We start from the raw sequence: 14677 nt of genomic DNA on the forward strand, positions 1-14677 counted from the left end.
AAATCTCCAATTTCTTAGAGATTTCAAGGCTAGAGCAAGCAGCTGTGGGCCTGCCAGGACACAGCCTTGCAGGGATCTTGGAGCAGCAGCATAAATCTCATATTCCCTGACCTCAGTTCACAGCAAGAATCTGAATACAAGAGCCTGATTTTGATTTTTTTAGATGACTTCATGCTTAAGAACTGTTGCTGTCCTGACAGCAATTGTGTCATCTTGCAAGAAGCAACATGTACTAATTTTAGATTACCCTCACTGAAGTCAAAAATAGAAAAGTTAAAGCAACCTTAACCCAGCTTTATTAGGCTTTGTTACATGTTTTTGACAGTCACTGATATGACTGAAGGCATCATCTTATTCACATTCATGCAGAAATACAGGAGAGAAGTGTAATAATGTGTAACATCAGGACTGACAATGGTGAAAGAGACAGAAAAAGCCAAGTTCCCTTCTCTCATTATACTTCTTTTTACAAGATCCTGATACCATGTATTGCCCAGAGAAAGAGCCAAAAGATAGCCAAGTCAGGCATTAAAAAGAAAATCGGGTTCACAACCTTATAGGTAACCTTAAACATTCTCCCTTATGAATTTTAATGATTATAGTGACAATAACAAATGTCGATCTCATGTTATTTTTCCATTGGATTGTCACATGCAGTGCACATGATACCTAGTCCTCACCAAAATTAAAAGAAGTGATCTTCTCTTCCCTGTTGGATGGTTATATTCATTGCTTTTTGCCCACAGGTCAGTCTAAGACCAAAAGAGATGTGGCAAAAATTCCTGGCTAAATACAGTGAAAAACTCATAAATTTTTATTGAGGTTGTCAGCTATTTTTGAGAGATGATTATTTACAAATACTTTATTTCACTAATTGTAAAATTGAACGTTGTAGTTTTTCCTATGAAAACAGAATTTTAGGAACTTCAGTAAATAAATAAATAAATAAAACTTGAATGATTTAAAACAAAAATCCAAAATCAAAACTGCAATGTTTAATATCAGATTATATGTTTATGTCAAACTAAAAATGTGTTGAATTTTCATACATCTAATTGCCCTTAATGACTCTTTCTTTCCCTTCCTTTATTTTTTTCAGTTTGTTCAGTGTAGAAACAAGCAAACAAACAAAAACCAATTACTTTTACAGCTCTATTCCAGTGAATAGAATTAATAATAATGAACAACAAAAAGTATTTTACATTATGCTTCACCTTTTAAAACTTGAAAATTTGACCATTAGTTTATCTGCCTGACAGCCATGTGAACTAACACAAGACATTATGCTGTTTTACACGGAGACATTTTAAACAGTGCAGCTGACAGGAAAAAAAAAATATATTTGCTTATTTTAAGGCATGTTTTAGTTCCTCCCAGAAGCAATGTTAAGGCACATGCAAGACAAAGAGGTGATCTGAGACAGCCAGCATGGCTTCACCAAGGGCAAATGGTACCTGACCAATCTGGTGGCCTTCTACGATGGAATGACTACATCAGTTGACAAGGGAAGACCGAACAATGTCATCTCCCTGGACTTCTGTAAGGCTTTTGACATGGTCCCACATGACATCCTGGTCTCCAAACTGGAGACTGTGCTTGGGTTGGGACAATCCCAGACATGCATACAGAGTGTGAGAACTCATTGAGAGCAGCCCTGCAGAGAAGGACTTGAGGGTTCTGATGGATGAAAAGCTCAACATGAGCCAGCAGTGCGTGCTTACAGCCCAGAAGGCCGACTGCATCCTGGGCTACATCAACAGAGGAGTGGGCAGCAGGTGGAGGGAGGTGATTGTGCCCCTCTGCTCTGCCCTTGTGAGGCCCCACCTGGAGTGCTGCATCTAAGTCTGGGGCCCCCAGCACAAGAAGGACGTGGATCTGTTAGAGTGGACCCAGAGTAGGGCTATGAAGATGATCAAGGGGCTGGAGCACTTCTATGAAGGAAGGCTGAGAGAACTTTGGATATTCAGTCTGGAGAAGAGAAGGCTCAGGGGTGACCTCATGGCGACTTGAAGGGTTCTTATATAAAAGATTGAGAGCGATTCTTTGCTCCATCAGATAATGACAAGACAAGGGGGAATGGTTTTAAACTAAAAGAGAGGAGATTTAGAATAGAGATTAGGAGGAAATTCGTCCCTCAGAGGGTGGTGAGGCACTGGAACAGGTTGCCCAGAAATGTTGTGGATGCCCCATCCCTGAAGGTATTCAAGACCAGATTAGATGAGGCCCTGAGCAACCTGATCTAGTGGGTAGCATCCCTGCCTATGGCAGGGGGTTAGAACTAGGTGATCTTTGAGGTCCTTCCAACTCAAGCCATTGTATCATTCTATGATAATTTCTGCAAAGGAGATCCACTTGTCCTGTGCCAGGCCTCTAAAAACAAGGGACTCCAAATCATGTAACTATGAAAGTATCAGTTCAAGTGGTGTGTCTGTCACTTCACAGAAGCTTGGTGGCAGGGGCAGAGATTATAATGTTCTTCAGATCTGTATTCACAGATTTAGCCATTTGAGGCTATCCTACCTCTTCCTGCAGCTTCATGTGAGGAGTGGAAGTAGATTAATGATTTAATTTACAGATTAATAGCTGATTTCCATGTATGACATATAAATAGGTAAAATAGATGGCAGTTTGCTGTGTATTAATATAAAAAGCATGTTTACCTCCTTAGTTGTTCACTTGAGGTTTTATTATGAAGTAATTCTATTTTGGGGTTTAATGTCCTTCTGAGAGAATTTGCATCATTTACCTAATCTTAATGCTGAATATCAAAGCACTTGGATTCACATGTAGCTGAGATGGAAAAAAAAAATAAATATTTGGAAACAGTATAGATCAGATTATTTTATAATCAAATGATCTGAGTATATTTATTGCAATATGACAATTGACTGTTACCACATATATCAGGAATGCAGTGTTGGGCTTTATATTTCACTTTGATTAAGCGATGGAAAATGGCAGAAAAATAACCTTTCAAGATATTTTACAGTCTGTCTGCCTGCACATATACATACTAAGTTATGCAGGCTCTGCACCAGCACAACCATCTCTGTCTGAGTCTTAAGCAATGTCTCAGATGGCACTCACCCTGAAAAACAGGCCAGAAAGCCCATGTTAATTGCATAGTTAAGTAGAAAGAGACAGATATGACACAAAACAGTCTGATAAAAGGTGATCTATAGCAATTGGTTTGGGTGTAAGGTAGAGAGATTAAGTAACATTTCAGAGAAAAGGACATGGACATCATATGTACTGACAGCTCTACCATTGCCCACATGAGGAACTCCTGGAGAGTTTCACATGATGAGACCCAGAGCACTCACATCCAGGCATTAGAATTCTAAAAAGGTCCCATGAACATCTGAATACTGAACCAGGAGTGTTTCCTTTGTCTTCAAGGCAACAGAAATGGAATAATCTTTATTAGACAAATTATACAGTCAGAAAATGAAAGTTTGGCCACTAAGAGTTTTCTTTGGGCATGATTTGGAAGCCACAAAGGCCAAGCTAATAAAATTTTCCACCTTAATTGCGTTAGTCAGTTAGGCAGCCTTAGTTAAAATAGTGGCTACTGTACTTGTCCTATAGCAAACTTTGCTAAAGATAGATCTGTTATGTGATTGATACTTATCTGACTACAGATCTTTATTCCTACAAATAGGGATTCTCCATACGGTTTTTTAAAACTGTGCAGGGACACATACTTTTTAATATAAATATGTTGGGTAATTTTCTGTGGGCTGGTTGGGAGTACATTTTGCCATCCTACTGCTCCTTCCACTTCAGAGTTTCTCCCTGGCAGTTTTGTGGACCATGAAACAATTTAGCTGAGAAACATCAGCCAGTCCACCACTTCCACAGGCATGAGTGGGCTCACTGCTAGTTCTTGTTTTCCAGTGGGCAGAAAAACACCCCAATATTGCTTGAAGTAAAGATCACTCTTCCAACTTCAGACCTGCTCTAAATTTACATTGGATGCAAGCATCAGAGGTAGATTACATGCTTAGTTACTCATTTGCCTTCTCTATACCTCAGAGCAGGTAGACACAGGAACATTTTGGGTGAATGTATTATTGTGCACAAAAACAATACCAAAATACTCAGCCACCCAAGGGGAAAGCAGCTGGAGAGCTAGAGAAATTATACAAATCTTAGTAACTCCGTGTGGTCAGCAACAACGACGTGACAGTGGGGAAATAAAGAACTGGTTGGAGGCTTGAATGAGACTTTGAAAGAGATCTTGCTGTAATGTCTGAATCCTGGGACTTAATCAGATACAGCTGTGCTGAAAAGCCTCAATCTAGAAAATAAAGGAGGAGCTAAAAGCATCATGTTCAGAGAGATTTGCATATGTTGAATGGATTAAAATGCTGCTTAACCATTCAATAGGGAATGTAGAAAAAAGTATTTCCCTCGCGTGCCGATCATTTGCAGGGTTGTGTTCAACTGCAGCCCCTCAGAGAGAGGTTTTAGAGAGAGGAAAGCAAATGAACCTGGGAAATGTTAATTAAATGTGTTCTCTGAGATCAGTTACATGTGAATTAACAGAGGAAATGGATTGAGCAGGATCATGCCAGAGGTGAGGCACAGGATAACATCTATTCTAAGCATAAAGAACAGTCTTGAGTAGCCCAGATACACTAGACTGTAGACCCAAATAAAATTTATCTGGCATTACAAGTGCATTCCAAAAGGAAAGATCTGTGGTTGATTTTGCACCTAAAAAAAGAAACAAGAACAATTCTTCGTTTATGCACTATCACCTTTTGGACACTTACTTTTTAAAATATGTGATGGCCAAAAGTCATAGACTTTCCAGAGTTCCTGAAAATACAACAAAGACCCTGTGTGTATTTTTCTGTGCCAGAATACCTTTAAATATCTACTGATCATGTAAACATGGTTATGAATACAATATAGGAGTTAACATGCTTTTAACTAGCCTAAGCTGACATAGGGAATCTTTTGCATCAAGAGTTGTACTTTCCAACTTGCTGTGCATTTGAGAGAGAGAAAAAATGTATTTTCTTGTACTTTCATTGCTGTGTTGCTCTGTATGAGCAGTTCAGACATTAATCAGGTGAAATTCACATTTATTTTAACATAAATAGGCACTGCAGGGTCGGGCCCAGGAAATAGTTTATATATCTTGCTGAGCTGTAAAAAACACTACAGACTTGTTGACAGAACTGCATTCCTTGAAATGCTCCATTATTGGCTGCTTGTAAAATCAAGGTCTGCCTTTTCCCTGTTAGTCTCCACAAGTTTGTTGTTAATTAGGCTGAGCATCATTCTGACTTCTATAAAGCTAGTAGGGGGTTAATTAGGAAAAGCAAAAAGAACAAAGAAGGCAGTGAAGACGCCTCAAAGAGAGGCAGGAGGAGAAGAGATGACAATCTCCCTGTCAGCTTGGGGCTTGGCTTGGAATTTCTGCACCTCTGTAAACTGAATTGTGAGCTGTATTTGAACCCTCAGCTGCTGAGTGTAAAAAGGTAACTGAGCCCTGAGCCAGATGGTAGGACAATAAGGAAGCTTCCTCACGTTGCTGGTGTGTTGAGCACAGCCTTTTAGGGTCCATTTGGTTCAGACACTTATCCGAACATCTTTGACCTGAAAAGCAACTTGATTTGGGGTTTCCGGGGAGACTTCTGGCATACAATCCGTCCACACATGGGGACTTGTGCTTCTTTCTGATGATGTGCACAGAGTAGAGTTCAAAGAGGAGGAGGAACATGTGCGTTTTATTTTGCGTTTAAAGAAAAGACATCAGTAATGTTTCCTAAGCAAGAGGCAGAGGAAAAAAAGAAAAAAAAAAAAGGTATTGTATGGAACAAAAGAGCAGAATTAGTCGCACAGCTGGCATTCAAAGATTGTCATAGAATTATTAATTAATTTATTTATTTAGTGAAAACGCTCGTAATGTCAAAGATTTTCTCTTTCAGAGCCCAGGTAACTTTTGAGTGTAAAGGTCCTGGTCTAGGTCACTTAATCTTCAGGTTACCTGTGTTCAGGTTACCTGTGTTTGCTTAATTGTTTCACATCAGCTGTGCTGAGTAAAAGAAAATGATCAGCAAGAAAAGTACCTTTTACTTGAAAGTCTTTTTTTTTTCCTGCTACTGTTGACACACAATCACTTTTCTAAAAAAGAGATTAAGAATCACCCCCAAATTGAAAATGAATTATTTTTCATCAGATCTTTTGATGTGAAGTCACTGTTACTAATGCCCTTCTGCCTCCTGCAGCTCCAGCCTAAATTTGGGACAAGCAGTCACTGCATCCAGCTGAACTGAAAGTGTTCCCTAATTAACTGAGCTAAGCGAGTCCTCCACTCACAAAGAATGCCTAGGTGATAATCATGTCTGCATTCAAACGTCTCTTGCTAAACCCAACCTCTCCCCCCGCCCCAGTCCCTCCTTGAAGTTAAAAACTTTTGGCTCAAGAATGCGGTAGGGTTGTCCCTTGCTACTCCCACTCCTCCTGCACCCCTTCCTCCACCGCAAGGCCCTCCCCCTGTCCAATTTGGATTAGGCTGTACCTTTTCTTCTCTTCCTTCAAGGGTGAGGGTTTTATTCCCTTCTTTTCTGCCCAGATCTCCACTAAACAAAGGAGCTCTGGGTACATCACCAATTCCAGGACATAAAGGTATTTAAAAAGTTTCGGACTAAATCCAATCCTGCATAGCTAGGATCGATTTTCTTTCTCTCTGTAATTGATGTTGTAATTCTTTGTCTGCCTAACTGTATTTTATTTTTTTTTCTAAGTTTTATGCATTTTTAATTAAATTAATTTGCAAACTCAAAGGCAAGGTTTTGAAAAGTCTTTCCTGATTCCTTCCAAACTTGCAGATCAGTTTTAAATCTGATTTAGTGATTGGCTCTCTCCTTACTTTGTCAGTGTAGTTCTTACAAGTGGTGTTGGATGGAATTTCTCAAAGCTGAAAATAATTTTTGAGTCTTTTTAACTCTCTTTTGATGGTGTAAATGACTTTTCCATACTCTCTTAGTAAGACTTTTGTTAATGCTCTCATAGTACGTGCCTGTGTATCGATCATTTGTCTTGCTTCTGATTTCTCTGTGAGGAAATGTATAAATCTGGAGTTTCTTCAGCTTAAATTTCTGCATGAAGGCTGGAAATCTCTGGAAGTGTAAAACTTTAAGCTTTTAATGACTTCGCTTCCATTTGTGAGCTACCTTGAGAACTCTGGGAGGAAAGGAAATGCTCTCCCTTTTGTCTAGCTGAAGGTAATCATATTCCAGCCTTCAGCAGACAGGCATGTGCAGCAAAGTAGCAGCAGAGCTTGCAAGGCTGCTGCAGGAAAGGCAGTTTCTTTGTCTCTGCCTCTGCTCCCAGCCCTGCCTTTTCCTTCCCACTCTGTCTTTCTCATTCACTGCATTTGAAATATTAGAGCCTGAAAAATGCATGCCCTCAAGAGCTGAGAGATTCCCAGCTGGGACACCGCTCTGGAGTTGTGAGGAATTTCTTTTTTGTTGTTGTTCAGACGCATTTTCTGCCTTGTCTGGGCTGATTTTGCCTGCTTTGGGGCTGGGCTGGAACTGGAAAGTGCTGCTGTGGGAAAGCAAGGGGGACAGTTAGGGGAGGCTCAGGGGCCCTGTCCCTCCCAGCAGGAGCAGACTTAAAGCCTGTGCCTCTGTCAGAAGCAGCAGATATTTCCAGTCTGGGTGGAGAGGGGAGACCTGTGAGGATTCCTCCCTGAAGGAGCAAACTTTGGGGTCTTGAGGTGAGAGATGCTTTCTAACCCTCCCCCGACCAGAAGAAGCAAGGAAGGGACCCCAACTCCGATGCATGGGGGTGGGCAAGGGAGGAGCTGAAGGGTCATTTGCACGTGCCAGTGCAGGGCTGGGGGATTTGGAGAATGGGAGGGGTGATGGGGGCTAAGAGGAGGAATAAGAGGGCACAGGATCAGGGGGTGCAGTCTGGGAAGAACATTCCTCTGTGATACATTTTTCAGTCTTTTCAGTGAGCGTTCTCATAGCCTCCCTAGTCTCCCCCTCTGAGCCCAGCCTCGCAGCACTGCCTGTTCCTGCACCCTCAGCCCAAGCCTGGGGCCATGCTCCTCATCACTGAGGAAGACCCCAGTTCTGATTGCACTCCTCCCCCTGGGTCTGTGCTGTGCCAGGATCTGTGCCCTTTGCCTGGGTTTATTTTCCTTTTGCCCTCGGTGCCACATAAGACCCAGAATGACCGCAAGGACTAAAATTAAGCTGCTCCAGAGACCACTGTGGGTGCCTTGCCCGTAGTGCTCCGTGGCATGAGCTGGCCCTCAGCTTTTCCTGAGGGCTCAGGTCCTGGGCTCTGCACATATTGGCCAGAGGCTGTCCACAGGACCCTCTCCCCCATGTCACTGCCCCCAAAGGAGGGAGAAGGGCTCACATCTTTCGTCCCAGGAAGGGGTCTTGTTCATCAAGACTGATCCACGTGGACTTGCTTAGGGCAGAAGATCTCTGGGGACTGAGAAACTGCCCTGGCATGTTTCAGGGCAACAGCCTGGACCTGGTCCTTGTCTACCTATGGCCTAGCTCATGGGCTCTGTTGCTGGCATGCAGCCCGGGAGAGCTGGTAATGATGTGCTCATCCCAAGCTGTGTCCAAAACCACAGGTGTCTGCCTCCTTTGGCCCACTCCCTGCCCTCTGAAGAAGCTTTGGACCCCATACCATCCCTTTCCCTGTGGTCTGTCATTCCCAGATGTCTGGCCCAGCTAAGGGTCTCTGGTCCTACATACCCCCCAGCACACCCAGCTTTCCACCTTGTCCCTTCACCCTCCTCCTCTACTCTGTTCCTCCATCCTCCACAGAAACCAGACTTAGCTTAATGTACCATGTCTTCATCCTGTAGCCCCACCTCAGTCTTCCATCTTGAACACGCGACCCTTCTGCCTACCTCAACACTGACATATATACCACTCTGATGTGTTTTCTAGCAATTCCTCTGCTTGAAACACCAGGTATCTGGGAGGTTGTTTTCAAGCAACTAATCTGTCACATATCCAGTCTGGCTAGAATACAGCACAATAAAGCAGAGCTATGGGACCTAGGAAGATGGTCCATAAATAGGATCCACCCTTCCTTGAAGTGCTAATATCCTCTTGCTTCATAGCCCTGCATCTTGTGTTGCTCCTCTGAACCTAGGTACCACACCAAGTTCAGTATCATGACCACGCAGGTCACTCTTCATTTCTTCCCCAGGAAGGCAGAAAAATTGGATACAAGAGCAGAGTCGTAACCCTTAGAGATCTTTTGGTTTCTGCCCCATGGGAAAGGAAGGCTTTGGCGATGATGTGGTGCAGAATGATAGTGTGAGCATGTTGGCTGCATGCACAATGAGCCAAATTCAGTGTGACTGTATGATCTCACTGTATTAACTCTGGGGGGGAACAGCCTGGGGTGAACAATCATTTTAAAAGTATGAAAGCCCTTAAGAACACTTGTTTGTCTTTCTTTCTCTTTCCTCTGTCTTTACTTCTAGAAAGGGAACAGCAGAAAGGCACCTTGGCACTTAGGGGCTGCTGCCAAAATCCATCCTCCACCAAGGCAGCAGGGACCCTCCAGCTGGAAGAAGCTTTCGGGGCATCCAGGGGAATCGTGGAATCCGTGCCATCATGGGGGTATTATGGCTGGCCAGGTTCATGCTGGGATGTACAGCAGTTTTGTATGTGGAACAAACCCAGGGTCAATATGAAGGGGACTTGCAGACAGACAGATTTGCAGGCTATGAGGAAAGACAGCCAGCAAACAGAGTGAGAAGAAGAGGCCAAGACACTTTACGAGGGTATGTTTAATATTCATTTCTATTTTACAAAGCAGAACTTTGTTTGTTATTATAGCACATAGAGACATGCCTACAGAATTGCCTTTTCTATTTTTCATTGAGTTCAGGAAGGAATCTGCTCTGCAGACCAGGGTAGGAGGAAAGCTCGTACTGCAGGAGACAGCCAAACAGGCAGAGGACCCAGACTCCTCCTGTGTGAACAGAGTGCTGCACACTGGGTTCTGTGGCTTTGATCAGTGGATCACAGCACTTTAGGGGCTCACACCAGGACTGTGAGGAGCCATCCACATCCTGCCTGCTGGTGGGAAGGATCCTGGACATTTGCCTGGGGTGATGGCTTTGGCTGGGCTTTCCACTGTCACTAGCAGGGATGCTGCCAACTTGGGTTTCAACCCTGGTGTCACTCATCTCTCTGCTACCAATTGATGCTCTGGGCTGTACCGAGAGATTATTGCCTCTGATAACTGCTTTTACATAATGGTTGTTCTCCCGATTGTTGCTCATGGGCAGGCGTCCATACTCAGTCCTCTGTTGCGAAGTTGTGGCTTGTGGTCTCATCTCTAGCCAAATCAGTGTGAGAACTGGACTTGTGAGGGCTTTCCACCTGAGGAGGGATACAGGGCTCAGCTAGAGAACACTGGAGCTTGTGCTGGAGCTCAGCAGTGTTTGTGTGTTCTCAAGATGGTTCCTGGCCCCAGCACCGATCCTGAGTTATTTTAAGTCTGCCTGGCTGTAGTTCTTGGAAAGTGTTCCTGTGTCCGTGGGCAGAATCAGAGCAGAACGTGATACACGCGCAAAGCCTGGGCTGTGCCAGAGTCCTCCAGCACTTGCTGGAGAATGCTTTTTGAATGGGATGGAGCACCACACTTTCAGCCGAGACAGACAAACATGTATGTGTGGGCTGAAGCTGGAACACAGAGCCTGGCAGTAGAGCTGCCATGGGCAGGGCCGTGGTGCTGGCACCATTTGCTCTTTGAATTCAAAAATGCACAGCCAATTGTTTCTGCCATGGTGGATTTAGAAAAGATGGACAGCAGCTGCCCTGGGGCTTGTTCTTCTCAAAACTAGTTACCAAAAGCAGCCATTAGCTCATTTGCAGGGCAGGACCACCCTATGTCTCTTCCATTATAAGCCAGAAGTACTTTTGCTGTGATTCTTTCAGGTATCTTTGTGGATGTAGTCTGTTTAAAAAAACTTTCCAAATCTTTGTGATAAAAATGATGATGGACATTTCTTATAAAGGATGGGGTGACTGTCTACCGGATCCAGAAACTCTTGTTCAGTCTGGCAGCCTAGGGCAATATGTGATTGATCACTATGTTCATAATGGGAATAGAAAAGAATGGAGGTCCCTGGAATCCGGTGATCTTATGAAACTCAGTGACCTAGGTGACCAGATACTGTTTTCAAAAATAGCTTAGAGATTACGTTCTTTTGACTTTTGGGAATGTGAAGGGTCCAAATCCCACCAATGCTTTAAAAACGAAGCCCAAGCTCTCAAGTTAGAAAACTTTTCTCTAAAGCCTCAGACATTTGCTATCATTTAAGTAAAGTAATACTCAAATTATGAGTTATGTAAGCAACTAAAGGCCACACAGTAAATTTGAGGTAGCCTCAGAATCAGGCCTGAAGTGTTAGTCTCCCAGTCCACTGCTGAGAGCTAAGGACCACACTGCTACCTCTCTCCTTTTGTCTTCTGCTTTCTTAATGCCCTCAGAAACAATTGATGTAGGAAGAGAAAAGACCCCACTGGGATAAGTGCAAGGTCTGTTTAGGGAAATCTGTGCAACTATAAATTAAGATAACTGAAGATTCATTGTTTCCCAGCCCTTGGGAGAGTAGTCTTTTTGCAAGGGAGAGGATGATGGTGGACAATGAAAGGAGAGCTGGCAAAACCCAGAGTGGCTGGAGATCTTGCCTCAGGCAATTCCCATGCTCTTTGTCAAGTGACCCTGACAGTCTCCTTGGATTTGTGTCGAAATCTCCTTCAGTATTTCTAGCCCTTCAGCAATTGCTCTGCTTAAAATCTCCCTCTCTCTGTCTCTGATAAACCACTTGAGATGAGAAATCTATTAAAGAATGACATTTTAAGTAGTGTTCTACTGGTCTGAGAAGGCAGCTACAGATGTCACCATCTGCGCTGTTGTAGATGGGGCTGTCAGCCACTGAAAGCCATCCCCTGAAGAGTCACAGACCCAGTAACTTGTTGTAGATTCCCCAGACTGTCCTGGTCCCTCATCCTGCTCTGCCTAGAAACAGATCTAGAGAGTAGCAGTTATGGATAAACATCTTCCCTGACCTGTTTTTTTTTTGCTGCTTTAAGGTATCAGGATTTGTGGCTGCTGTAAAATATAACCAAAGGTTATAAGCAAAGGCTATTTGCATCTTACACATTACTTAACTTTTTCTTCATGCCTAGAGCTTTGACCATATTAAGATGGTTGGGCCCAAAGAATTGCAGTGAATGGAGTTACATCCAGTTGGAGGCCAGTCACAAGTGGTGTCCCCCAGGGCTCAGTACTGGGGCCTGTTCTCTTTAATATCTTTATCAGTGATCTGGATGAGTGCACCCTCAGTAAGTTTGCAGATAACACCAAGGTGGGTGGGAGTGTTGATCTCCTTGAGGGTAGGAGGACTCTAAAGAGGGATCTGGATAACCTGGATCGATGGGCCAGGGCCAACTGTATGAAGTTCAACAAGGCCAAATGCTGGGTCCTGCACTTTGATCACAACAACCCCATGCAATGCTATGGGGTTGGAGAGGAGTGGCTGGAAAGCTGCCTGGTGGAAAGGGACCTAGGGGTAATCATTGATTGCTGGCTGAATAGGAGCCAGCAGTGTGCTCAGGTAGCCAAGAATGCCAACAGCATCCTGACTTGTATCAGAAATAGCGTGGCTAGCAGGACTAGGGAAGTATTTGTCCCCTTGTACTCAGCTCTGGTGAGGCCTCACCTCAAATACAGTGTTCAGTTTTGGGCCCCTCACTACAAGAAGGGCATTATGTGCTGGAGCGTGTCCAAAGAATGGCAATAAAGTTGGTGAAGTGTCTAGAGAACAAGTCTTATGAGGGCTGTTTTGGGAATTGGGGTTATTTAGCCTAGAGAAAAGGAGGCTCAGGGGACACCTTATTGCTCAGGTCTACAACTACCTCAAAGCAGGTTGTAGCTGGGTGGGGGTCGGTGTCTTCTCCCAAGCAACAAGCAATAGAGCAAGAGGAAGTGGCCTCAAGTTGCACCAGGGAAAGTTTAGGTTGGATATTAGGAAAAGATTCTTCACTGAAAGGGTTGTGTGGCATTGGAACATGCTGCCCAGGGACATGGTTGATTCACTGTCCCTGGAGGTATTCAAAAGAAGTGTAGATGTGGTGCTTCAGGACATGGTTGGCAGTGCTAGGTTAACAGTTGGACTTGATGATCTTAGAGGTCTTTTCCAACTTAAATGATTCTATGAATTATTCTTCTTTGTCCCTGCTTTTCTCTGGAGTGGATGGAACCATGGATTCTTTCCATCTCTACATTTTATTATATTTAAGTTTGGGCAAGGAAATAGAATGATACCTGAACTGTATGGACGGGTGTTACCCAGCTTTCTTCTACCTCCTTCCAGCTTGCTACATAGTGAAGTGTTAACCAACTCTGGAAGAATTAAATACACAAGAATTTATTTGGTGTTCTTTCCTACTTCTGCACGTAGCACAGCTGCCTACGCTACAAATAACTCCCCATGTTTTTTCCTGAAAAGCCCCAAGTAAGCCCAGGCAGCAGTTGATACCTGCTCTCCTTTGGTGTCCAGTGACTTTTTGTGAACCCTTACTCAATTAGTATTAATAGAAATACACAGAATCATTTAATACCATAGAGCTTGTAGTGAGAATCTGTTCTCTAAAAACTCCTGTGTGACTGACACAAGCTCTCCTTTTATGAGGATAGTTATAGATATATTGTTAGTAAGCAAATCAGTGAGCTCTTTTTGCTAAAAAGAGGCATCATCAGCAATGTAGGAGGAAAGATTGTATATGGTTCTGTTGGATAACATTACTTGGAACTCTGTTCCCAACCCAGTCTTCCTTAGTAAAGAGAAAGTATGATATAAATGCAAAGCATGAAAAAAATGCAAAATAAATGAGCGTGTTATTCACCAATGCCTTTACAAATAATAACTAATAAAGTAATGTGGAGCAATAAGTCACAGCCAAAGCCCTGATTTAATCTATCGTTAAACCCATTAAAGTAGAGGCAATTTAAAATGACTGTCTCCTGAAAGAAACAGCACTGACAAACCCATTTATGAGGCAAGATTTGAATGGGATTATTAGTTTAATGAACTATTGAACAGTTTCCAAGAGAAAGAATGTGTTTAACAAAGGGGAAAGAAAAGATGATTAGTCTGCAGCCAGCTGAGCTGTTTGCTGGCAGTATGATTTCCTGTAAGTTCATGGCTGTCTGTTTTTTTCAAGTCAGAATAAAAGCTCAGCTATAGCTTGACTTTAAACAGAACTAATTATGTCAAGCCCATTAATTAGCAAATGGCCACTGCAATTGAGAAGATAGATGAGGAGATAATCTTTGGGAAAGACAGACATACATCATACCTCTTCCATTGCTATGATTTATGCAAAAAGACGGAGAAATGTCTAAATGAATTGTCGGATATAGCAAATATGAGTTCACAAGCTGCTCTGCCATAGATTTCTGATGCCTTAATTTCCACTTAACGTTGGGGAAGGGAGAGGAAGGGCACACCGTGGCTGCAAAGGACAGGAAGAATTGCTGGGATGTAGATAAACCTGTGCATCCATAAGCTTGGAAGCTCAGGTGCAGTGGGGAGGGAAAGCTATGGGCTATGGTTCTGGGCTGCACAGCACCAATTTAAATTGGAGCTGACAGTGTG

At 43.2% G+C, this 14677-nt stretch overlaps 1 protein-coding gene across 5 annotated transcripts in view; it reads left to right on the plus strand.

Annotated features, from left to right (window-relative positions):
- Window positions 1–5380: 5380 nt before the first annotated feature.
- Window positions 5381–14677, plus strand: part of FBN3 (fibrillin 3) — a 121344-nt gene continuing 112047 nt past the window's right edge. The window contains exons 1-3 of one of the 5 annotated variants that reach the window (XM_084498435.1): window positions 6414–6446; window positions 6557–6642; window positions 9485–9787. In XM_084498435.1, coding sequence (XP_084354561.1) covers window positions 9618–9787 — 170 coding nt within the window. In that variant the 5' untranslated portion in view covers window positions 6414–6446; window positions 6557–6642; window positions 9485–9617. Of the gene's footprint in view, window positions 5493–6413; window positions 6447–6468; window positions 6643–7408; window positions 7469–7622; window positions 7739–9484; window positions 9788–14677 lie in introns of those variants that run through there. The other 4 variants (XM_084498436.1, XM_084498437.1, XM_084498434.1 and 1 more) reach the window with 4 other exon arrangements.

The sequence above is a fragment of the Aythya ferina genome, assembly GCF_964211825.1.
Source record: "Aythya ferina genome assembly, chromosome: 26".
In the NCBI taxonomy this organism is placed as follows: Eukaryota; Metazoa; Chordata; class Aves; order Anseriformes; family Anatidae; genus Aythya; species Aythya ferina.